Source organism: Salminus brasiliensis, chromosome 2 (assembly GCF_030463535.1).
Source record: "Salminus brasiliensis chromosome 2, fSalBra1.hap2, whole genome shotgun sequence".
NCBI classification, from domain to species: Eukaryota; Metazoa; Chordata; class Actinopteri; order Characiformes; family Bryconidae; genus Salminus; species Salminus brasiliensis.
Window position 1 is genome coordinate 25,857,963 of NC_132879.1, and position 25,643 is coordinate 25,883,605.

Here is a 25,643-nt window from a genome sequence, read left to right on the forward strand (position 1 = left end):
CTTTACAGTATCAAACGGTTTAGAGTGCTCAGTGCTCAAGTTTCATTTTGGGTGGAGGTAGAAAAAGCTTCATTTAATAGGCAGTTGCCAATGTCTGAGTCTACACACCAGTACTAGAATTTAAGCACAATAGACAGATACATACATACCACAGGGAAGATAAGACACCCTGTATTTGTATAAATATGATTACATGGCATTAGTGAATATTCCTCCCTTTTTCTTAGTAATTCACATAAACTATAATTTTTTATTTTATATTATATATATATGAGAAATATAGGAAATCCTTCATTTTAACAACAACATCAAAATATGGTTAAGATACCTGAGAAAATCTGTTTAAAAAAAAGCTGTAAAGTGCGTTTATACCGTCCGAGTCGCAGACTAGTTAAATAAAACCTTAAGTGAATCTCCTCCTATGCTAACTAACACAGGTAGTAACTAAACCTCACTGGAGCTCTTTACAAAGAACTATCTGACACTTTTCTCACAACAGTAAATTATTATGAGCCGTGTTTAGTGTATATACAGGCCATTGTGTGGAAGAGAAAGAGTAAAGAAAATTCTTCCAGTGTTGTGTTTACCTATCTGCCAGATAGAACACAAAGCCTACATGTAGTATAATGTTAGTAGTCATTAGTACTATTTTTTCTGTTACGTTTTATGCTGTGAAGGCTGTATACCTGCATTGCTAAACAAGTTTTGAATTGTATTGTGAATGCCGAACCCCTGAAATAAAACCCAACTGAACCACTGCATACACATAATTTAAATATCAATATAAATATCAATTAAAACAGTGAGTAAAACTTCATTATTAAGCCATTGGATTATGGGTTTATTTTGGATTATTGTGACACAAATAAGGCACATTCACTGTATTTTTACATAAAATAAAATTTAAGAGGACATATCAAAATAATTGCTATTTTTTCTCAGATTATGTATCAATCCTATAACAAGCACAACCCAAAAAGCCAATGTAGCATTACATTCAGTGACAAATTAAAGTCTTGACAACAATTCTTGTGACTTTTGTTTTTAAATGGGCCCCTATTTTCTCTAATTCACATCAATCACTTGGAATCATTATGACACATTCTTATGGGTCATTTATCCAATAACGCTGTCTTAAGACTAGGTGAATATATTAACTTTTTTTTTTTTGTATAAGGAGTAAAGTGCATCTGAAATACAACAGTGGTCCAGAATACTGTATGTGTGTATGCATGGACACCTTTTACTCAATTGAGACCATGCAGAATCTACACCAGTGAAATTCATTTAGTTTTTTTTTTTTCTTTTACACACACTCAAAATATATTTGGAGAAATATAACCCCTAAAAAGGAATGGGCAAACGAAATTAAATTGAATGTTTCCTTTAAAAATATTGGAAATCAGAAATGAAATACTGTGGAAAAATTAATAACATAATTTACTATGAATTACTGTCAACACAACCACACAGTCCCTCACTCGTTCAAGTCAGTTTCAAGCTTCTGTAAGTGTTACCCAAGCCACTTAAACTTGAGTAGGGAGAGGTTTGATAGTTTAATATCAAACAGTGAAATTATCAAACTCACGCTCCACCAATAATAAAACCACAAAACATCAAAGCTTATGCCTAACCATCCCTTTATATGTTGCTCTTATATGATTTAACAAACAAAAAAGATAAAAGTGCTGGTAAAATGTAACTGCAGGCTAAATTCAATCTAAAAAGTTATTTTAGTACCAAAAATGAAAAAAAATGTGCAGATTTTCTTTAGCATTTCATCCTATGCTACACTTTTGATTCTTGAATGACAGGCAATCCATATTCAATCCAAAATGGCTACACTAAGTTATAGCTAGAAGGTTTTCTCCCTTTATATGGCCAAAAAAAAAAATTACAAGCATAGTCAAGCGTTCCCACATCTATTCTAACATCCCCTCAACAGCCAGCAGTCCATTTAATAATAATTTAATTTCACACACAGTTCAAACAAGCAACTGCACTGATTGACCTTAAATCACAAGCATGGGATTTAGAAGCTGTTCAAGAGTTCAGAGCTAAAACAGCTGTTCCGGTCAGTGAGAGGCTTTTGGGATGAGTTTAGTAACACTGACTTAAGCAAGCCCATTAAACTAGCGGAGGTCAATGTTCAAAAGCGCAGCTGAACGAAGCTTCTAGTGATCATCACCTTGCATCAAGTGGACATTCAGGAAAGAGACCTCAGAGCACAACGTTATCCATCTCAGTGAAAGCAGTATCGGAGTTCTTCCTGTGCTGCACTTCCTCATCCTCCTCCGTGCAGGCCAGCCCAATCTCCACAGGCTCCCCGTTAACCTGCTCAGGTTCAGGTGAGCGGTTAGGAGTAAGGTCACTAAAGCTAGAGGGGTCTTGAGGACCATTAACACCACTATCTGCCATCTTGCTTGCAGAGGAGCTTTTGCTTGGAGTTTGCTCCAGCACCAGTGGTGTGCTGTGGGCCAGGTCCTGGTGGATAGTGTGGCAGCGGGTCAGGCTTTTGGCATGGTTCTGTGGGCCCTGCTGGGAGGATGAGGAGTGTTCAGGAGGAGGAGTGAACGGGCCGCAGCTGTCCACAGTCTCACCTCGCCGGAGTTGCCTCCTATCACTCTGCCCTTGTGAAGCCTGTGATGCACACACACAAGAAAAGAAAATATCTCGGGGTCAGATTCTTGGTTATGGTGCATGTGATGAATAACTAGACAAAATGAGTGGTTCTGACTGAAAAGTACCAGGTTTGTGGATCCTGCAGAGGCAATGCTTCCGTCTTGTGGAACAGATTTCTTCATCTGCTGTATTCTGCACATAACATACAACAACAGGTTAAAATGGTTCTACAGGTGCTTTACTCTGATTTGATCCAGTTATTAAACTTACACTGGGTAACACTTACTTTTTAATTTATTTATTTTTTTGATCTTGTGCTAAACATATGAGCATATCCTTTCACGTAAAGCAACATTATGTAGCATTTTACCTTTAAAACCCAGCTTCAAAATCCTTTAATGCTCCACTGACTTGTCATAGGGAGCATAGTGTCTTAGTCAATACCAGCCCAGGCTTGAAACACTGCTACTATGAAAGGACACCCACTTTACCAAACTGCATAATGCTGCATAACCAGTATTTGTATAAAATCCTAAAATGCTACTCTACTGCTAATGCTTTCATTTACAGTTCTGTAGGTCTCTGCTTGCACAGAAATGTATAGGGTGTATTAAATATCAATTCTTGCATAATGCGGTTTTAAAATGATGCTGCACTTAATATACACTTCTTGTGTAGGGAAAGGTAGGGTATCTTTTAGGTGATAAATTCATTTTCTGCGTACTTTGGAAAGTTAGTTTGGGTGTTTTATTTGTTTATCTGGACGCTCATTCGCTGTCACAACAATCATGATTTGGCCTTAACTGCTTCCACAAGTCACGCTACATGAGGTTTCTTTCAGCAATATTGTGATATCTGTCAAAATGCACCCCTTTCCAATAATCCTGTTGTTTTGCATACTGTTCTCATATGTCAAATGACAAAATTAATGGGAAAGAAATTTCTGCTGGCAGCTGATGTATGGAGAGCATCACATGTCAACATGTCACATCAGTAGTGTTTGCATACAAGCTTTTGTGTTTGAAGGAGTTTCCTGATCATACAATTCCCCAGTCATAAACAGGAGAAACATTCCCCTCTGCAAATGCACCTGCAACAAACCAGCATGTGATCGACATATCAAAATGTCAAAATATGACCCAAGAGTGTTCAATTACTACACTGCACACGCTCACAGCTCAAACCTACCTGTGTGCAAACTCGTCTCTCTCTTGCCTTTGCCTGCCAGGGCCCTTGGATTGCTTCATCCTCTGGACAAGAGAGGGCGCTGCATGAGGAAACAACATGTAAACAGTGAGCCTATTTAATGCATTTGCATCATTTTATTTTCTCTATGAATAGATGGAAATGAATAGCTTATACTTCTGCTCAGAGCTCCTTGGGGCATGCAGAGCTGTTTGACTGGATCAGCTTCAACACTGGGGCCACAGGCTTTCTGTAGAATCTTCAGGATTGATGTATTCTGCAAAACAAAACATTTCTGTTTTACATCCATGTTACACTGAAGCATTATCCAATTGCAGGTACTAGTAATTCAACTATAACAGCTGTTATTATTTTTTTTGCAGTTTTCCCTAAAAGCTTAAAAAATCAAGAGCTAGCTACTTTGTCTCCACAAATCTCTCACAAAATGAAACACAGCACCATGTTCTTGTCTCTCAAAACTGTGTGTTGTCAAAATGTGAGTTGGTTATGGGGGGCGGACCACACACACACACATGCCTCTTTCATTGCCTGAAGTAGTGCAACATGCTTGTAGGGTCTGCAATTATACATTTTCCACCACTGCAGAAAATAATTCCTCTAATTGCATTTAGAATTGGGGAATATGGTGGGAGGTGGGTTGTTGATAAAACTGAATGTCAAAATGTGAATTGTCTGTGAACCAGTCTTTAGAAGAACACCTTTAGGTGTCACATAGGTCACATAAGGCCTTTGACAAATGACTGAAGTGTTCTTCCAATTGTGTTCACATACATGCAACATGAGCAAAAGTTACTGGTAATCAGGGTGTTGCATTTTGAAGGCCAGAGTCTCTAGGTGACAAAAGTATGCTTAGAGCTAAGCAGATGGGAGTCATGTTGTTGATACATGAGCTTCAAGGACTTCAGATTGTGAGCATAATTCTATTTATGTGTCTAAGCAATTGGGGAAAAAATGAAAACATACAGAATGGGATTACAGTGAACAAAACATGCATGGACCAATTACTTTCCCTTTAATAGAATCAACAAGGAATTCAGCACCATACATGTTCACTTTCAAATATAGCCAAAAGGCCTAGATACCTTACTAGCAGTCTCCTGGGCACAGTCCAGAGGTGTCCTCTGTCTTTTGTTCCGGAGGTGTGTAAGAGCACCAGCCTGCAGTAGACGCTCCACTAGAGCCTGGTGTCCTCCCCTAACTGCTTCATGCAAAGCTGTATTGCCCTGATTATTAGCCAGATTCGCTGAGGCACCACTCTAGAGGAAGGTCAAAACAAAGTCTAAACAAAAAGATTGATACAATCTATTTTCTTGATGTTACAATATTATACAGTAAAATGAGAGTACCTCTATTAGAACTGCCACTGTCTGCTCATGTCCCTTTAGACAGGCTTGTATCAGAGGAGTGTTTCCAAACTGATCTCTTTTATTCAGCTTGGCACTGCATTCCACAAGTGAGCTCACCGTCTACACATGGGAAATTAAGAAAGATTTAGAAAGGATTGGCAGTAGTACTGATGACATGATCCAGTGGAAAACCAATACTTCAATTATAATTTACATTTTATACATATAAAATTACTATGCACCAATGGCTACATTTATGATGCAGTATAAAATTATGCTCAAATTATTTATGCTTCCCTGTTCAGATTTGTGGGTGTGTCACTATTGATGTGGAAATTTGCTGACATTACAGCTCCCTTGCTTCTTGTTTAAGTTAAGAAAACTTAAAGAAAAAGACAAAATAGTACACAGGATTCTTCAGTTCTTCTGTCCTGGTCTTTGTCTAGGCCTTCCTTCCCAGACCCAAGGGGTAATAAATTTGGGGGTGTCCTAACTTTTTTTCTTACAGGAATACTGAATTTATATTAATTGCATTTAATAAATTATTTTTAAGAGACAAATTTTGTTACATTACATCTCCCAATAAAAAATAAATATCCATATGTTTAAATACATTAAATACATACATTTTCATGAGGTGCCCTCATTTTAACTGTGTAGTATGAAAAATACTTGAATGATTGTCCCGATTGATGGAGCTATTGGGTGTAGCATGGTAATCTGTTGGTGAAGGCTCTGTGCTGTGCAGAAGCACCTGTATGTGGCTATTCTGACAGGCCAGGTGGAGGGGTGTGGCGCTCTGGCTGTTGCGGGCATTAATGTTGGCTCCATGTCGGATGAGCAAAGAGATCAGCGCTGTATGTCCATGCAGTGCTGCCACATGAAGGGGAGTGAAACCATCCGCACTGCTACTGTTCACACCCAGCCCATCTGGCTGCAGGGCGGATAACTTCTAAAGATGCAACACAAAATGTTTAACGCTAATATGTCTTGAGTGAAGTAAAGTGAAGTGTGTTCGTGCAAACACCTTTTGAGTAGGTTCGCAGTTTGGACACTGGCACAGGGGGTGACATAATTCTGTTTTATCAAGCATCTCTGCTTTCTCATCTTCCTCTGGCTCTTCGTCTAACCACTCCAGCAGGTAGCGCACCTGAAAGAACACACAAATATATACACATAATCACACAGAACTAACACTAAAAAGTGATGGCCATTTTATATTTAGAGTGTCTCAAAGTGAGAAGGCCTTAAAATAAATAAATAAATAAATAAATAAATAAAATAAAATAAAATAAAATAAAATAAAATAAAATACTCTGTTGATGTATATCCATAACCAGTGCCCCCCCATGAAACTCTAGCTACAACACTGGTGTATTGTGACACTTATTAGCTGTCCCATAGTAATAAAGTAAAATGTGTATGTGAAATATACCATTTCAACATCACCGTCTGCCACTGCCCGCAGCAGCTTTTCCACCTGCCATTACAAAGACCGGATAATGGAGTAAAAAGAGACTCTCAGACCACAGTCAAAAGCTCTTCTGTGCTGAAACAAGCATAAATTCATAAAGCCCAAGAGAGGTATTGTTCTCACCTCTTTGTGGCGAGCATGGTCACTTTCTGGACGGGCGTCCAATGAGATGAGAGAGCAGGTACTGGATAAAGAGGACCGCCTACTGCTGCAGTCAGATGGCTGTGGAGAATGACTAGGAGACTGAAGAAGAAAGAGCTCATTAAATAAATTTCAATAACACATTTAAGGAATGCAGTTTAAACCGATCATTTCAGTGTTCAATGTTTTTCCTTTTACCTTACCTCAAAACCACTCTCCTTTTTACTAGAGTCATTGTGTGTGCGCTCCAGCAAGGACAGGATCTAAATCGCAAAAGAAAAGGGAAAAGTCACCAACACAATCCATTGTCCATCATTACGTACCCCAATTTGTATGTAAGAAGGGAGATTGAAAAGCAGGAATAGTAAGCATATGGACTCCAGTGAGGTCCTCTTCCCAATCTTTTAAAAAATTTTGAGAGTTGAAATTTGACTGGTTTATTTCATGCAGTTATATACAATAAGTTATATATAATTAAATAATTACACTAAATTATGTGAAAATGCACGACATTCCAGAGCAGAAAAAAGATTAATTGTTGTTGGTCATTGTCTCAGAATCTTTAGATACTCAATGTGTGTAAACCACCTTCAAATGGCAGTTTATTTTTTCTGCCTGACTGATTTGAAAATAGCATCATAATTACTTCATAGGATCTTCTTATAAACATTTGTTTAGGACATCCATTAGACATTTATGAGATTCACACTCTCTCATCATGGACCTTCAATCCTTGATCTCATACATATATACACCTCACACATATTGTATTTTATTTTACCTGCTTTTTATTCAGTGTTAAATTGATCATTATTTTGCTTTCCTTTTATTTCTTTTTGGAGGGAAAGTACTTCTTTAAAACACTATTGGCTTTCCCCACCTTTATCTGCACATTTTATTTCTACAAAGAAACAAATTAGCAACTACAAATTGTGTTAATTATGGAAACAAATAAATACATTTGTAAAATGTATATAAATGGTCTCATCATAGTCAGCTCACTCATGCTTCAACTGCAATGATCATGAAACCCACTAGGGGGACCTGCCCCACAACTGAATCAAATTCCATGAAGTAGTCAATAAAAACACTTACATTATTAATACATTTTCTCAAACAATTGTGCCCATACCACAGCTGAACAAACATGAGACTTGAGTGTGGACAGTGTGAAGTCTGACCTTGGAGTTGAGAGCGCAGTGCAGTGGTGTCTGATTAGCCTTGTTGTGGGCAAGAGTGGAGGCACCGTTTTCTAACAGCACCTCTATGATGCCTTCGTAACCCCAGCGCGCTGCAATGTGTAGCGCTGTATCGCCTTTATCGTTTTGTACGTTCAGCTGGCACGTGTGCAGATCATAGTAAACGAGAGCCTTTACACACTGAAAGACACAGATATAAACACACACGCACTTACATTACAGAGAAATAATGTAGGAGCCTCGTGTTACAGCTTTACATGACCAGTGTCTAATGGGAATGATGTTCTGGCCTTAAGGGTCCAATCAAGAATTGCTGAAACGGTTTCACCGCCACTGTGTGCTGTGTAACAGCAAAGCTGGTCAACTAGCTGCAGCGGTTCCTGAATGGATTCCTGAACTTTACATGTTGTCTTTAGATGAGCACAGGAACTATAGGCAAAATGTGATTCACTGTCCAAAACACTCACATCCTCGTGGCCATACATACAAGCCAGGTGCAAAGGAGTGTTTCCATTGTTGTCCTGAGCTTCTGTGTTCGCCTTATAGTGCAACAGCAGCAGCTACAGGGATAAGAGAAAGGACAGATTATGAAAGGGACATCTTTCTACAGTCATGATGACAACATTTCTGGATGGTACAGAAGTGTACAGAACATGTATTAAAAAGCAAGCCACCCACTGTGACTCCCTGGTAGCCTTTCTGGCAGGAGAGATGCAGGGGTGTGAGACTGTGATAGTCTGTGGCATTTACCGGAGCTCCCTTTGACACCAACAGGTCAATCAAAAGAGACTGACCTAATAGGTCAAACACATATTTCACATATTAGTCAGAGCACCTATCAACAGACACAGCTTTTACTCAGCTATGTCATCATGAAAAAGTGTAAAGAATGTAAGAAGTATTAGGAAGCAAGTGTTAAGTATATAATGATTCAGCTAACCGCATATAGCAGCAACATGAAGAGGAGTGTAGCCACGGTCATCTCGGGAATATGGAGTGACTATGGAAGGATCGTTTAGTCTCCTGGATGATCAAAGAAAACATACCAGACTTAGAAATACACTTACGTTATTTTGTATACATATGTAATTATATTGTGTATAAAATATATTTGTACATTGTCACTGGACAATGCATCTGACCTTATATCTCCCTTTTGCTGTTTTTCCACTTTTGATGATGTAAATCTGGCAAAATTGTTTTGTATGCCCTAGCTAGATCATCACTTTCTGACTTTTGTGGTTTTGACAAAGTGTTTGTTTTAAAACAGAAAATTAATCCTGTCCTACCCACAATAATTTTTCTTTCTAAATATTTTGTTTTAGATGTTTTGTTTTTGTTTTATGGAAAACCAATGCATTCCAATTTCTGAATTCACGCTGAATTAAATGGACAGCCCTATTGAATTAAAGCGATTTCATTTTACTGTGTATAAGTGTGTGTGTCTCTCTGACCCCGACACACGCAGGTCACACGCATCACAGGAGCAGAGCGGGTGACACATTTTCCTCCTGTCTTCCTCACTCTCGCCTTCACTTAGCAAGCGTTGCACCTCCAACTCATTGCCATTCGCTATGTGCTACACACACACACACACAAAAGGCAGATAAGTAATCACATACTTAAAAAATGCACATACATTTGTACACCTTTGCCTCTGTACTCATGTACTTCATAAAACTATCATGTCTATGAATACTGGTAGTAGACTCCCTTCACTACAGTGAGGCTCTCTGCTATACATGCACGGGCAAAATCTATGTTATTCATCTTCAGTCACATTTTAATTTACACTTGACTCAGAGTTCTAAGGCAGTCCATATTTGACTAGAGACAAGAGGCTTCGACCACGTGCAGTCACACAATCACTGAACTAGTTTCAGCGCCAGCGATGAACGCTTCAGTCACAAACTACACCTCACTATGTCTCACAGATGACAGGGTATGCCGCAGCCTGCCAACAAACTGGCAGATGCTTCCTCTTTTTCTCCACCCTTTTGTTCCCAACTATTCAGGCCCCTTCTTGTTTCCTGTCAGAAAGCTTAAACATTTTATTTTTTTAGTGATAATGATATTTACAAGCAGCTGGACAATGATGCCATCTGACATCTGGCTGTTCTGACTGTTCTGACTGATTTCACAATTTGAAACTAGACTACTTTTTTTGTTTTAATTCAGATGTTAATTCCAATTCCATGCTTTTGGAGATGCTTACCTCAAACAAACAGTCTATAGGAGTAGAAGAACTTTGAGAAAGAAGATTCATTTTCTGTCTGAAGAACAGCTTGTCATTTAGCTCCCCTGATCCCTACACACAACACATTCCATATTAACAAGATATGAACAAAGGACAGCAAAACATTAAAGAGCAAAAAAAAGAACAACAACAACAAAATGTAATGTGGATTGTTGTACTTGATTAGATTAGACTTAGAACATTAACAGCTTTTGCCATGGATATACATAATCTAAATGGAAAAATAAACCATGCACCTTTCGTCCACAACAAAGAGTATTTGCATACAATATGCCCACAGCTGTCAGTTAGAGGAGATACTTATATACTTTGCTTTTTTTCTACACTCACTCACCGTGGGATCTTGACTGAGGTTGCCTTGGCTGATGTACTCCACAGCTGCCTCAAATGAGGTCAGGCAGTAACTCAGGTCATCCTTGGCAGAGTTGCAGAAATGGAAGTTTTTTATGTAGCTAAGATTTGCCATCCTGAGAAAGTTGAACAATCATTTACAATTATTTTTTTTGTGGGTATAGTTTATCTTTAAAAAATAAAATTAAACTTGAAAACTAAAACAAAAAACAACACACACACACACACACACACACACACACACACACACACACACACACACACACACTGCACAAGACATGCCTAATAAATGCCTAAACACTTATGTAGTAAAAGCCTTTAAATAATGACTGCCCTTGTAACAGGCTGGAGAAAGAGGAGGAGCAGAATTTACTTTCATACTCACCAATTCGGAATCTCCGTCTTCACTAGCAGATAGAGAATAACTGAGAGGAGGTCATCTGCACATATTGCCTCCAAGTTAACTAACAGGAAAAAAAGAGTTTTCTTTTTTTATGTTTGTCTGGTTTCTTTTTGAAAAGTGATGACAGCAAATCCCAATGTATTTCACTATTTGTCAGTTAAAGATAATTTGGTCAAGATTGAATAAGACTATTATTATATTTTTAAATACAGTTTTTATTTTCCTGTTTCTTTCCATTATTATTATTATTATTATTATTATTATTATTATCATTATGTTCATAAATGTTTGAAGTGCTATACATACTTTGTTATGGCTCAGTTATGTCCATTTTTACTAACAGAATGTATCGTGGAAGCCTAAATGTCATTCTTAATGTTCTTAATTTAACGGTCTACTAGTGCCCAGTTCCTTTCTTCCCTTGTGTGCTGCATGAGCATTAAATTGGTTCATTGGCAGTTTGGCAAACAGTCATTAAGACAGGATTGCTCTAGTTTACACATACAGGGGAGTGTTGTTGGCCTGCCAGCAAAGTGTGTATTCAAATAATGACCATTTGAGGTGAAACAGTGTGCAAAGTATCCTGTGTTTATGCATGCCAGCTAATCATGTTACATCAATGGCATTCAAGCAAATGGTGGAACGGAGAGCTAAAGAGAGGATTGTCTGTAAGGGCACAAACTGCAGATGATCCTTGACATGCAGTTACTGGAAATGTGTGGGACAACAACAAGTCAAATCTTTGTTAAATAATAATCCGTAACAGCTGTGCTCTCCAGGAAAGTGATGTGTAATTACTACTCATGCGTTTAGTATCTGTCTGACTGAACAATGTCTGGACAGTTAACTTGAAATGTGATCCACAGGCATATATTTGTCCATAAAGAGTCATAACAGTTTAAATACAGAAGAGTGTAGCATGTTCTGGGTGTTTAATGCACAGTGTAAACCTTGTTCAAGTACTAGCATATTATGACTTTGCAATTACTACTGACATACAAATGTGTGTGAGGATTTCAGTTTTTATCTTCTGGAAAACTTGTTTCTTGTCTTAGGTTATTCCAAACTAAATCATGGCTTCAGAAAGGTGTGAGCACTTATGGAAAGTAAGGGAATAAGTTTGCGTATCTGGTTACACACTGATAATAACTCACCTGTACGGCTTGGCGACTGCATAATGGTGAGGGCGACCTTCCTGAGGCAGAGCAGTTTCTGCTGAGGAGAAGTGCAGCGGTTGAGCTGATTTAATTCCCTCTTTGCACGAGGAATATTTATACTGCACAGGGAAAGCATAAGAACACACATGTGAACAGAAAGTAAAACAGCAGATGAAATATCTTTAAAAAGCTCTTGACTCTAAATTGAACAGATTTAAATCACTTTCTGTACTTCACAGTAAAAAAGAAGTGAAAGCAACTTACGTTCTTAGGAACCAAAAAAAGGAAGTTTACCTGAATTCTGACTTAACACCAAGATCTTTCTGCTGTAGATCCTGTAGTCCTCTTGCTGTTTTATTGAATGCAGCATCCTGTTAAAGGATTACCAACAAGATACAAGTAAGAAAACGGCATACAGCCTCTCTAAAAACAAATATATATCAAATACATAATACATACAAACACATACCTGGCTTGCTTCAAGAGTTCCCACATAACTAAACAGGAAATCATGGATACCATGATGTATGTACATCTGGCAACAGACAAGAACAGTGTGAAGAAGTACAGTCTTAAATTTAAATATCAAAGACATGCTTAGCTTGAAGTCCTAGTCCCAGGTGAGAGCATATCTCACCTCCACTGCTTGCTTAAGAAGAGTCATCTGAAGCTCCTGCTTGGTCAGCACCTTCTGAAACCCAGAACATTCATTTCATCAGCTTCCAGCAAAAGACACCAGCATAGACAAAGCAGAAGGAGCTCCTTTATGGAACTGAATAATCTCACACTCAGCTCAGGCTGAGCTCTACATACCAGACGGGAATCCCTTAGCAAGCACTGAAGACACTTTATGTATAGACTATGTACGGCATCCTGAGGAAGACAATAGGATGTGGTTATTCCCCCCACAACTAAACGCTACCATAACAAGAAACAGAAAGAATAACAAGGTTCTTCTCACTATGTGATGGCGAAGGCCCTTTCTTTCCTGCTCTCTGAAGGAGCTACAAAACGCAGTAATGAACCTATCCAGTTTCTCAGCATGACGGCCCAGAAATTCCTTCACTTCCTCCACATTCTTCAGGCAGTACAGAGCAGGGATAGGGCTCAGATCCACTGTTTCACAAAGAACAGGTCAGAATAAACTTCAGAAAATGTAAGCTGTTCCAGTGTCTACAAAAATCAAACATTTAGCTCTGCACCTTATGGAGCTTCGCTGGTGACACATTACATAAATAAAAGTTGTGACCTCAACTTGATAAGATGTGGGAAAATGATTTCATCTTACCAAGCTGTGGCCACTACTTAGGATCTCGTTCACCAGTGGGGGTGCTTCCTCTGTACTATGTTAGGACAGCAATATATCTGTGGTTTATAAAGGAGTGTATGTTAAAGATCTAATATGCAAATATGTAAAAATCAGGGATTCCTCAAACCATTTTGACTTCAGGTAGAGGAGTGGTCCTAGATGTACAAGCACTTATTAAGCAAAAACAGAGGACAAGGTAACTTCAGGGGAAATCCTCTTATTTTCTCTTCAGATGAAATGAGGCTAAAACCTAATTTCAACACGTAAATGGAGTTACTATGCTTCAACTAGTTCTGAAATTTCATCTGGATGGCCGCATTTCTGGGATTTATTCCCCTAGCAACTTTGTAAGATTCCGTCATGGGATTACAGTGATTATATAAATGTTGATAGCTAGCAGTCAGGGTTTAACACAACATGAATTGAACCGCGGTCTGCCACCAATCGACAATCTACACTGTGTTTTTAAGAAACAATACAGTATTGCAACCATATTGTGATACTTTCTTACACCACTACTACTATTACCACAGCGGGGACGACTTTACCTGGGCTTGGCTCTGAGTCAATGGGCCGACTGATGCACAGGATACTGTAGGCCTGCTCCTTCTCATTGTAAAAGGTTTCCTCAAACAGAATGGGTACCGAGGCAGAGTTCAGAACCCCTGTACCCAAATGCACTTGGTTATTCTCTATGGACACCTCCTGAAAGATACATCACAGAACACTGCTTAGACATTCTGCCAAATTCTGCCATTTTGTATGTATGTGTGTGTGCGTGTGTGTGTGTGTGTATGTGTGTGTGTGTGTACCTTTCCATCAACTGTCTGATAGCCCTGATCTGCAGGCTGGAGAACATAGCTCTCAAATTGTGCTGCTGTGTATGAACCAGCCAATAAACTTCCACAACATGGAACCAAGACCTACAGCACACACCCAGAACAAAGACAGATTAAATTTGAGTGAAGATCAATAAGAAACAATGATGAGACATCTTCAGCCTTCAGAGGTTTATTCAGGCAAGACATAAATGTTGTCTACATTTTACGGTAACACCTGCGTCACCAACTTTGGTGTAGCTGAATGCACCAGTGACTGACACTATTTCCTTTCTGCCTGTCTGCTGGTTCAAGAGCTTAAAGTTGAGTGAATATTTCGTGGGGAACACTGCTTTACACGTACAGACCCTTAAATCTACATAACAGTTTCTAAATAGGGATTTTCCATTGATTCACATTTCAGACATGAACATGATATTTTATAACTATGATATAACTGCAGAGATACTTTCAGCAGCACTGAAATCAATGCACCAACATTAAGGTATGCAGTCTTGTCTGAAAAAAAAACCAAGATGAATCATTGTTATAAAACAGATTTTTATCCTCTGAAGTATGAAAGAAGGATCTGTCCATGTGTTCATTCCACACAGACCCTCCCATTGATTTTGTGTGGCACTGGTAGCAGTCACATGCGAAATGCTAAACCAGCTATCATCATCTCTTTGTCCAGTTGCCCTAAGGTTTGGCATAATTACGGTCACACACCAAAAATGAACTAGTTATTGGTTGTAAAATCTGTAGTTTGTGCAGTAGAACAAATTAAATGGGCTTCTTGAATCTTAACTGTACTGACCATGCCCAAAAACAAATATGAAAGGATGTAGACTCGTTTTCCACTTGAAACACCATCCTTTGCACACATTCTTTTACATTTTAATTTACATTTACAACATTTACAAAGTGCTTCACTGTTCACTCACATAATATCCCCAGCTCGTGGGAAAAGGCTTAAGTCCAAAGATAGCTCTAAGCATAGATGCTGCCAAAGTCAGTAAGCATACCCAGAAACAAAACATCCAGAATACTCAACAACTAGGTACATTTTACTACACTGTGCCTGAATGTCAAAAAAGTAAAAGTAAGACATGAGTACCATCACAAGACTAATAAGAGCAAGATTAGTGCAGACTTAAGTGCTGTAGAGTATCCAGTCTGTGTTTGAGGACAAGCTATTCTGACATTCGGACAGCCAGGGAAAGTTTGTTCCATCACCATGGTGCCAGGCAAAAGAAAAGTCTAGATGCTTGTCTTTCAATTATCTTGAGGGACGGTGGGGTTAAGTCCAGCCATACTTGAAGCTTGAAGGGTTTTTGGTACAAATCAAGTTGACAATTGCCATCAAGGAAAAAGGCGCTGCTTCATTTCTGGCTTTGTAGGCCAGCATCAGGCTTTTGCCAGCAGCTACATGAAGGCATTCACTAAATCTGTGAAACCTGAAAATGAATGGCTTACAATGCCATGCAGTTCTGCCACTCTGCTGCACAGGTCTGGTCTCTGCTTCTCCAGTGCGAGGTAAAAAGGATTCTTTAGAATGTTCTCATCATACACAGCCATATGGACCCGGCACTCAGACTCCTACAGAGGAATTAGAGGGGAAGGGGGGGAAATAAGGGAGAGATGAAGTGTGGTGAGAAGGTGAAAAAAAACTGGCAGAAGAAGGGCATTGACAAGAAGGAAGGAAAAAATGTGGAGAGAGGGTTGTAGCTAATCAGATTAGTCCTATTAGCTCACGATAATAAGTTCTGGGTGGCTGATCAGAGACATAGCTGAGATATGCAGTTTGATATGTCGTATTTCATTCTAGCTCATATTAAATTCACATAGAGCATACCACACTAGAAAGTACACTGCTGGAAATGCACTCTAAACAAAGTCACAGTATTCAAGGCTAATTCTGGACAAATGTTTCTCGTCTCAGGTGCCACCTTGACGTTCAGAACTCTGGGCCCTTAGCCAGGGTTAACAGGCTAATGGGTGCTAATGTGGGGTAAGTAAACAAGTCCTAAACAGAAAGAACACACTCCGCTTTGCCTGCCTGTCTCTTAACAACATGCTGGATGGGACAACAGAGAGCTTCTTTCAGTCTACTGGGCCTCCCTTCCCTCTCCAGCCAGCTGCTCCTCAGCTGAGCTTCTTGGGAAATGAAATTAAGCTTCAAAACTCCACCACCGATGGAAGTTCTGCTAATTGCCATGCACTGTGGTTATGAAAAACGACTGTGAAAAGGAAAACGCCTTACTTTGTACGCGCCAATCAGGCTTTCCAGTTTAATATCTGATAAATGGGCAGGATGCATTTATATTTAGCATAATGCTTTTCCAAACAAACCAAATGTAGTACATAATGTATAGCAATGGCATTATTGCCACATTGTAAGCATTTTTAATAAGTAGATGTTCTTCTAGGGTTCTTTAAGGCAACTAAAATAATGCTTAAATGGTTCTTTGCCAAGTTAGGTGGTTCTTATCCACGATGGAAAACCTTTTAAATGGTTCTACACAGAACCTAAGGGTTTGTGTTTCGGTATGGTCTTTCAGAGGTCAAGGCAGGATGCTACATAAAGCTTTCCAGGCAAACGTTGCCAAGCGTCATCATGCTGGGCTTCTGTAGCATGTGGGTTGTCTCAAGATGAAATGTGCTTTGCTTTTTGGAATCAACCACTTTTATAAAACACTGTGGAACTCAAAAGAGCCCATAAATTCCTGTGCAGAATTGCACTGTGGAGCTCAGAGTGGAAACAAAACTGAAAAGGGCTTCTTATCAAGCGCTAAAAATCCATCACTGTGGACGTGATTCCTTTAGCTTTCCGACTGCTGCTGTACTTTTGGTGGTGGTTTAATATGCTGTTTGTTGGTTTTTTTTTGGTCTGCTGTGTTCTCATACACACAACTCTGGGCTGAGTGATGTACTTAAAGCCTTTACTCTTCTTCCTCCAGGAGGCGTGTTAGTTTTACACATTCTGCAAATATCAGAATAAATCAGATGTGGTGGGGGGGGGGGGGGCAGCAGTTGATGGAAAGGTACATCCTACATGTGTGCGGCAGCTCTGTAGTTCCAGCTAACGGTTGAACAAGAAACTGCAGCACCATGCGACCAAGAAGCCTCGGACAGAGCTGCTGTAATCCTTAGCTCACGAAAATGATCTGACTTAGGATCGGTGATTAAAGAAATATCGTCTGATCTCAAATCATGCATTTTGGCTGAAAATCTGTCAATAACGATACATAGTCAATACATTTTTTCATCTCTAATTAAGACACTTTTTGGGCTGTGGGAAGTACTCCCCGTCAGTACACCCGGGGGAATCAATTAGGCCTACTATATGTTGATTGGGATGCATTATAAATACACACACCCCTCAACAACCAACTTTTACAGAAGACATTTTTAGTTTTAGATCATCATACTATTATTCATGGTTGTTACACCTTATTGCCATTACGCCTGTATGGACGTAGGCAGTCTGGGCTGCATCAGAGTATGCTGCAAGCCGGCAGTAACATTTACTTCAGTACACAGCGTTGCTTTTATGAAACATATTAATCCTCAACCCAGGCCAGAAAAGGATTTAAAAGGATAAAAACCATTTCAGTCAAAAACAAGGCTTGAGTTACGTCTGGAAAACCTACCTTGATTACCCAAAACTAATATTTCAACCAGAGGCGAAACCAACTGGTGTTCCTTAGTGTTTGAAAAATATGATGAGGCAGATGACCTCCTCCTTTTCTAAAGTGCATTACCTTAAAACTACAGAGATGAGACTTGTCAGTATACTCACTTGTTTATGGCGGTTAAAAAGGGCTTGTGATACAGAGAACAGCCTCATCTTCAGCCCCTTTATGTGCCGCATCAGAAAAGAGAGAGCCATCGGTGACAACTTTCAAGAGTCCAGTCTAAGCAGTCATAGCGTAAGGCAACTCACACAATCCCCCAAGGCAGGTCAAGACCCAAGCCTTAGCACAAGATAGGGGCCTCCCCTCAGCCCCGCCTACCGACCCTCATCCCTGCAGTGCATCAGAGGGGTGCTGAGAGCCTGAGGAATGTTGACCGCCCCATGTGATCTGTTCTGCTAAACCAGAACCAAGCAGGTTGAAGGAAACCACATACTCATAATGCTGGAGGACAAATGCACTCATACATGAGGGACATGCGTGCTCCAGTGGTAAGTGACAGGCCAGTTAATTGTATTTCTATGGAGACATCTCCCAACAATGCGCATCTTGGTTCATTGCAAGGTAGAGTTACTTAATAAAATAAAAATAATAAAATACAATAAAATACACAGAACAAAGCTAAAAGTAAAATATTTTCTGTCTGAGAAGGGTGTGGAAATGATATCTCAGCTGATTGCCCAGTCTCATACAACGTTAGGGGGGAGTAGACTAAAGTTGAGGAGTATATTAACTGGGTCAGCTCCTGGGTCAGGTCGTTTTACCTGTACAGTGTAACTTACATTCAATGCATTTTATTTCTACCAGCAGCAGCAGGTGCAGATGCATGTATGCACACGTGACCTCGTGTCAAAACATCTAATACAATGCAGATCTATCTTCGATGTCAGCAGGCTTGCTTTAAGACCACAGGTTGGCCCAGTTCTCCAGACAGGAATGTCATTTAACGGCCATCACATGATGGTCCGTTTCCTCAACACACCAGATTAACACTCACTTTAATCCTGCATTACGGCTAGACCCAACTGAGCGAGCACGACTCCACATATGCGACAGGAAACACATTAGTTTGTGCCACCTTGCAATATTTGTTGGCATTTAGGCAAATACACACAGAGATGTAGGCGCTTTTAAAATCAGTAAGAGTTTTAAGAAACTCATCTGCAACATCGAGGCTGTCCACCTCACTTGGTCAGCCGGGGAGTTTTTGGTGTTGGGCAACACACCTGCTGAGCTAGGCAGGCTGGTAAAGCCAGCGCTGAGTATCAACACACTGCGTAACAGCCGCGACAACCAACCGCCCAGACACGCTGATGTAGCTAGATAACTCCATGTCCAGCTAAAGTTTAAAAGTGCCAGCAGAAGACTCCGACAAGTCACCCAAACACACTAGAACAAGACAGACTGAGAAACCGCTAGCTGTAGTCTTTATTTGCGGGTTCATTTGTGCTAGGAGGCGAGCTAGCTAACTCGCTAGCAGACTAGCTGCCTTGGCTTAGCCATGGTCTGTTTTCGAGACGACTGTCGGTGCTTTGCTACGACAAAAACCCACATAACAAAAGACAGAGCATGCTGCATACGTTGAAGAAGGTGTCTAAGCAAGCTTACCTGTTTTTTGCCGACCAAGTTTGCACCAGAAATTTAACATTTATTCGGTCAGAGCCACAATAAGTCAATCTGTCTGAACATCATAGCCCCCGTCCGTCCGTGCACTTCCCCGAGTGAGGCCGGACTGGGTTGGCTGTTCACCGTCCAATCAGAATCCAGATCCCGCCCTGCTCGCTTCAGACGTCCCATCAGTATCAGGGGCGACAGTACCTCCTGGTCCAGATTAGAAGGGGTCGTCTTTCCCACTGTAACCTGTATATGGTTTTCCCATTTAATACAATCGGGGAATCAATGCCTTAAATTCAGGAGCCTGCCCCTTTAAGAAAACGCTGCTCTGACATATTTGATTGGGTATTGGTGGTCATAGTAAGTGGCGCCCATTTTAATACGTTGAGTAGTCTCAGAATACGACTGTGGACCTCAATGAGTGCGAGGGTGCTGGATGAACTGAGAACCCATCACAAGCGCTGGACTCCAACACTGTACCTGTTTTTTGCAGACCACATTTGCACCAGAAATGTGTATTGTTTGGGGGGCAGAGCCACAATAACATCATAGCCCCCATCCGAAGTGCACGTTCCTGAGTGAGGCCGGACTGGATTGGCTGTTCACCGTCCAATCAGAATCCAGATCCCGCCCTGCTCGCTTTAGACGTCCCATCAGCATCAGGGGTGACAGTACCTCCTGGTCCAGATTAGAAGGAGTCGTCTTTACCCTCTCCCCCCCTCACTTTTTCATGACTAAGGCGACCTCTGACCCTAGATATAGAATTTCACTGGCTGACGAGAGACAAGTAAACACACAAAGCGAAGGATGTATCCGTGTGAGTCTGTCTGCCTGTCTGTGGGATAAGACTTAAGGAGGAATATGTGTACTAGGTGTAGGTACATGTACAACTGAGTAAATATTCTTCAAAGCAAAATGCTGCTTGCATAAGGATGTATCACATGTGCAAGCCACTGACATATAGACAAGATGACCAAGATAGCAAAACAAAATAATATTTAAGAATTTGGCACACAACTATGGCACTGTCTAGACAAGGCTGCCCCTAAAATCTCAACAGAACATCGGAGCAAGGACACCTGTGAGGGAACCCACAGAGAGGTCAACAATCACTTTGGAGGTGTGACAGGGTTCAGTGGTTGAACTTGGACTGAATGTGTACCAGACACCAATCAACAGGAGCTCAGTATACAACGGTATGGGACAGTGGTCAAGAGCACTGTATGATGGGGGCTGCCAAGGGCCATAAAAATGTATTAACTGAATACTTACTGTATACCAGAATTGTGAGAATTGCAGGGCCCAGTGTAATATCTTTTCTTGGGACCCCAAATCCCTTGCAACACCCCTGAGATTGGCTAGAAAAAAAACATTACTGACAAAAAAACAAAAAGCACATATGATATTTGGAGGCAATCATTGAAATTTGGGTGCATTTGAAACAAAATCATAAAATAAAAAATTGGGTCAGTAATGGTGTGGGGTGGCATTTCTTTGGAGGGCCGCACAGCCCTCCATGTGCTCGCCAGAGGTAGCCTGACTGCCATTAGGTACCGAGATGAGATCCTCAGACCCCTTGTGAGACCATATGCTGGTGCGGTTGGCCCTGGGTTCCTCCTAATGCAGGACAATGATCTCATGTGGCTGGAGTGTGTCAGCAGTTGAAGATGAAGGCATTGAAGCTATGGACTGGCCTGCCCGTTCCCCAGACCTGAATCCGACTGAGCACATCTGGGACATCATGTCTCGCTCCATCCACCAGCGTCACGTTGCACCACAGACTGTCCAGGAGTTGGCGGATGCTTTAGTCCAGGTCTGGGAGGAGATCCTCATCAGGAGCATGCCCAGGTGTTGTAGGAAGGTCATACAGGCACGTGGAGGCCACACACAATACTGAGGCTTATTTTGACTTGTTTTAAGGACATTACATCAAAGTTGGATCGGCCTGTAGTGTGTTTTTTTCACTTTAATTTTGTGTGTGACTCCAAATCCAGGCCTCCATTGGTTAATAAATTTGATTTCCATTGATGATTTTTGTGTGATTTTGTTGTCAGCACATTCAACTTACAGATTAAAGTATTCAATGAGAATATTTAATTCATTCAGATCTAGGATGTGTTATTTGAGTGTTATTTTATATGTTATATTGAGCAGTGTATATTTGAAAGGGCTCCTACAGAGTCTGGATTAGGGCTGCTACTATCCAATATTGTTGGAATGGAGTATTCTGACATTTTTTTCATTGATTGAGATAAATCATACTTTTGTGTTTTTAAACAACGATATCAATAGTGTGTTATGCAACATAAAAGGCCTCTTAAAATGAACAAGCAATTGGCTGTTATTCCTCTTCCTTTTACTAGAACAAAGCTGAGAATATTTGGCTTCTGGGTTCCAGAACTAAGCCCATTTAATCAACCTTTATGATGTACATAAAGAAAAGTATGAAATGCAACTTCACAAACATATTATCTTAAATGAAAAGTAAAAAAAAAAGCCTATTTGAGAATAAATAATAAAAGAAAAAAAACGAGTATAAAGGTACTTCATTTTCCAATCATCTCCAAAAGTAAATCTATATGCTAATGAATGTAGTCATTCATGTAGTCATAAATGAATTTGTCCATCTGTTGCTTTTATTATTACTACCTTATGTATAGGAAAGGTGTGTTTTGAGATGTAACTTAACAGTGTGTGTGTGCGTGCTGGAGGGAGAGATGAGGAGGAAAAATGATGTCTAGTCACTATCGACTCATAACACAGGCTACAAATCATTAGAAATGCTGCACTGTTCTAACAAGCGCTTGTGTTAGCAGTTAGCTGATCATCAACATACGCTGTAGAGGCTATGAGTCCGATTGGAGAAGTGCTGTTCACATGAGGAGTTTATTGATTGGTTTTGGTTGAAAACAGTTAAAAGGGGATATTGAGAGATGCAGGCTACACCATGAAGAAGATGTTGTTGCCATGCTTTGTAAGGATGAATCGATATGGCTCTATATGCATCACATATTCTTATTTTTAGAGTTTCTATGTAGAAAAGCATTTTTACTTTTTGGACAGAAAAAAATTACAATCCTAATTGCCACCAAAGATGTTTTGTTTGTCAGCTTTCAGTTTACACCGGAACCTCCATTTCAGATGTAACAGTTTGGGACTTGTTTGTTGTGACAGAATCCAGAACTATAAACATACACATTGATGGAGGAGTGCAGCATACACCCATTCTGGAGAACAATGACTTTCAAGGAGGTTTTTAAAGCACATTAAATTACAATGGTGAGGCAATAGTAAAGATTTACTGTATTTCACTGTAATTCATTTAGATCACATGCTGTTATCATCCTACATGCAGTTTAAGAACAGGTGGTCCAAGTAAGTATTTTTTAGTAAAATGTATACTGGCATGTTCTGTAATAACTACTTTTAGGTCCTCCACTACAACAGGCAGCAGGATTACAGCAGCCAATGAGGGAAGATGGTACTTGTTGTTTTTAGCACTTTTTCCATACACTGTGAGAGCTTCTTTTAATTTGCAAATGGATCCATAAACATAATAAATGGAGGAGGTGTCACACATCAGCCAGTTATGAGTGGAAACAGATTCACACAGCATGTGGAAATTGGGGCAAATATTAAAATTAATTCATTTAAAGTAAAATTACAATTCAGTGTGTGAATGTGATTACATATTGTTTCCCTTTTTACTGTACAACAAACAGAATAACTCTGGTGGGGGAAATAATGGTGAGATTTTATACTGCTATCACTGATCACACTATTTGCAGTGTCTATTTTTATATATACATCACAAATATCTTCTCTTTTCTTCTACAGTACAACCTGCAGGTGAGATTTTAAAAGCTTCTGACACTACTGATTGCACTATTTCCCTAAATGTGCACTTTAACTTAATATTTACATATGTATGTATTGTATGTATGTTTTCATTCATATTGAATTTTATTTATGTTTGTTTAATTTTGTTTATTTCTTTATTATATGGATGGATCTGAAGTAAAATGGAAGAAACTGGCAACATTCCGAAGTTGCTTCACCAGCCACGGTTGCACCATGCTGTGCAAGAGATTACCACTTAGATTCTCTTAACCACCAGCATAACTGTTTAAAAATTAATTGCTTGTTTTGTTTTTGGTAGAAATAAACAAAATTATATTAAGAGACATGAGTTTTCAGTCATTTTATAGACATTTTATCTGCTCATCTAGTGATTCTACTGAAGGGAATTGATACACAGTTTGACCCCGTCTTTGCTGTAGTACCAGCCCCTACTCTTCTGGGAAGACTTTACACTAGATACAAGAACATCAATACTACAACATCTGCTATTTGATTTATATTATATCTGATTTGTTCATATCTATTGAACAACCATGAACACAAAACATATTGCTAAGCTTTCTAATAATTTACTATAAAATAAAACTGAATATAGACAGACAAGTCATATAGACCTGTTTGACATACATTAGATGAAATACCACATGTGTACCAAATGAGCCTGGCATGATTGTTGATTCAGTGGCCTTCCCAGTCTCAGATTTTCATTCTCATTCTTCTAAATCTGTCAAAGCTACAAAATGGCTTAATCACACCCTGTCTGTTAATATTTGCTTTTATTCATTTTTAGAAACACTAGTATTAGCAACTGGACCATTTCATTAAGGCAGTCCTTCCTCATGGAAAGCTGAGATGGTGAATCCAATAGTGTACTGCTCAGTAAGACACAGCTTGTTCTTAAATGAACCAAACAGCTGTACATGAAAACTTTGTCTGAAGATGAAAAGTTTACTTTCACTTTTAACACTAAAAAGCTCTGACGTCATTTGCTGCTATGTTCCAGGCAACTACTTCCTACTGTCTTTACTCACCCACACTTTCACATTCAAGTTGAGGAACGGAACACGTATACAAGGAGCTACGTATACAAGCCAAACCATATCCAACACACAGGAGAAGTAAGTAAGTTGTATTGCTTTGGTTTTTATTGTTGCTTTTGCTCTCTGGGCTCCAAGACAGAGGCAGATGTTTTAGATTGTCTCCTTTCATTTACATAACAGCTGTGAGTGGAAACCTCAACTCAGTGACACAACTGTAGTAAGCTAATTCAATCCACTCTAGAAAAACCTTTATCCAAAACAAAAAGGTCAAAACAAAGACAGACAAAGGAGACAGCATTTCTTGGATATTTTTCAAATTGGTTTCCTATTTTCAACAAGAGCAGGAGATACAGGAAGAAGCCCAACAGTAAGTCTAAAACTAAAGTTATATAAAGAGAACATTTGAATTATGAACCCTATAACGAAACCCTATAACTAACTTTCACTCGTAAAACCTTTTGGTGTTTTGTAGAATTCTACAGGGGTTCTGAACTTTTCAATCATTGGGTAAGAAATGGGTCTTTCTTATAGCTCTAAACAAAACCATTGCCTTTACTAAGAAAACTTTATAAAGTTTATTATCCAGTAACTACTCTGAAGTATTCAGTATCTACCTACTTTAAAACTAACACTGTCATTATGTGCGAAAGGATTTGGGTGTGACTCATTCCAGGAAACTTAATGTCAAACAAACAAACAAGCAAATACATTTTTACTATCTAAGCCATGCATCAGGCATACTATATGCAATTTATGTGAAGCTGTGCTGTGCTTATCTTTTTGCAGTCATTATCTACATTCTTGTTTAATATGTCTGGAAAACTACCCCAAACGGACAAGGATTCAGGTAAGCAGCTTCACTAAGGAAACCACAACCCAGTCCAAATAGTTTATATAGGTTTTTTTCCTTCGTGAACAATTTGAAAACTGTTTAAAACTGTCTGAAACTCTTCTGCCAAAAAGTAAACTAAATGCTTGATTTACCACATGCCTAAATTCATTTTAGATTTAGGGACGATAAAATGAATGTACTTACTGTAATCTTTAAAAAAAAAAAGTGCAAGAAAAGAAAAGGCCAAACAGCTCAAAACTAAGGAAAGAGTGGAGAAAAAGCTCAAAGTTAAAGCAGGTTCAAACACACACTAATAAA

At 39.4% G+C, this 25,643-nt stretch overlaps 1 protein-coding gene across 2 annotated transcripts; it reads right to left on the minus strand.

Moving 5' to 3' along the window:
• Window positions 1–813: 813 nt before the first annotated feature.
• ankrd27 (ankyrin repeat domain 27 (VPS9 domain)) lies at window positions 814–19,697 on the minus strand. 2 transcript variants are annotated; one of them, XM_072671849.1, is made up of 29 exons: window positions 19,587–19,697; window positions 15,760–15,882; window positions 14,278–14,388; window positions 14,014–14,170; window positions 13,118–13,272; window positions 12,970–13,029; window positions 12,794–12,844; window positions 12,626–12,691; window positions 12,451–12,527; window positions 12,154–12,275; window positions 10,982–11,060; window positions 10,580–10,712; window positions 10,204–10,296; window positions 9,443–9,567; window positions 8,929–9,011; window positions 8,667–8,782; window positions 8,456–8,548; window positions 7,971–8,168; window positions 6,993–7,052; window positions 6,772–6,891; window positions 6,610–6,654; window positions 6,202–6,324; window positions 5,929–6,126; window positions 5,175–5,294; window positions 4,911–5,084; window positions 3,985–4,084; window positions 3,811–3,889; window positions 2,748–2,814; window positions 814–2,640 (listed from the first exon to the last, which is right to left on the minus strand). In XM_072671849.1, exons 2-29 carry the CDS (start codon window positions 15,859–15,861, stop codon window positions 2,221–2,223), a joined length of 3,327 nt encoding a protein of 1,108 aa, XP_072527950.1. In that variant the 5' UTR covers window positions 15,862–15,882; window positions 19,587–19,697; the 3' UTR covers window positions 814–2,220. The 2 variants fall into 2 exon arrangements, with proteins under 2 accessions (XP_072527950.1, XP_072527949.1); XM_072671848.1 differs by having other exon boundaries at window positions 12,794–12,847.
• Between the last annotated feature and the right edge of the window lie 5,946 nt (window positions 19,698–25,643).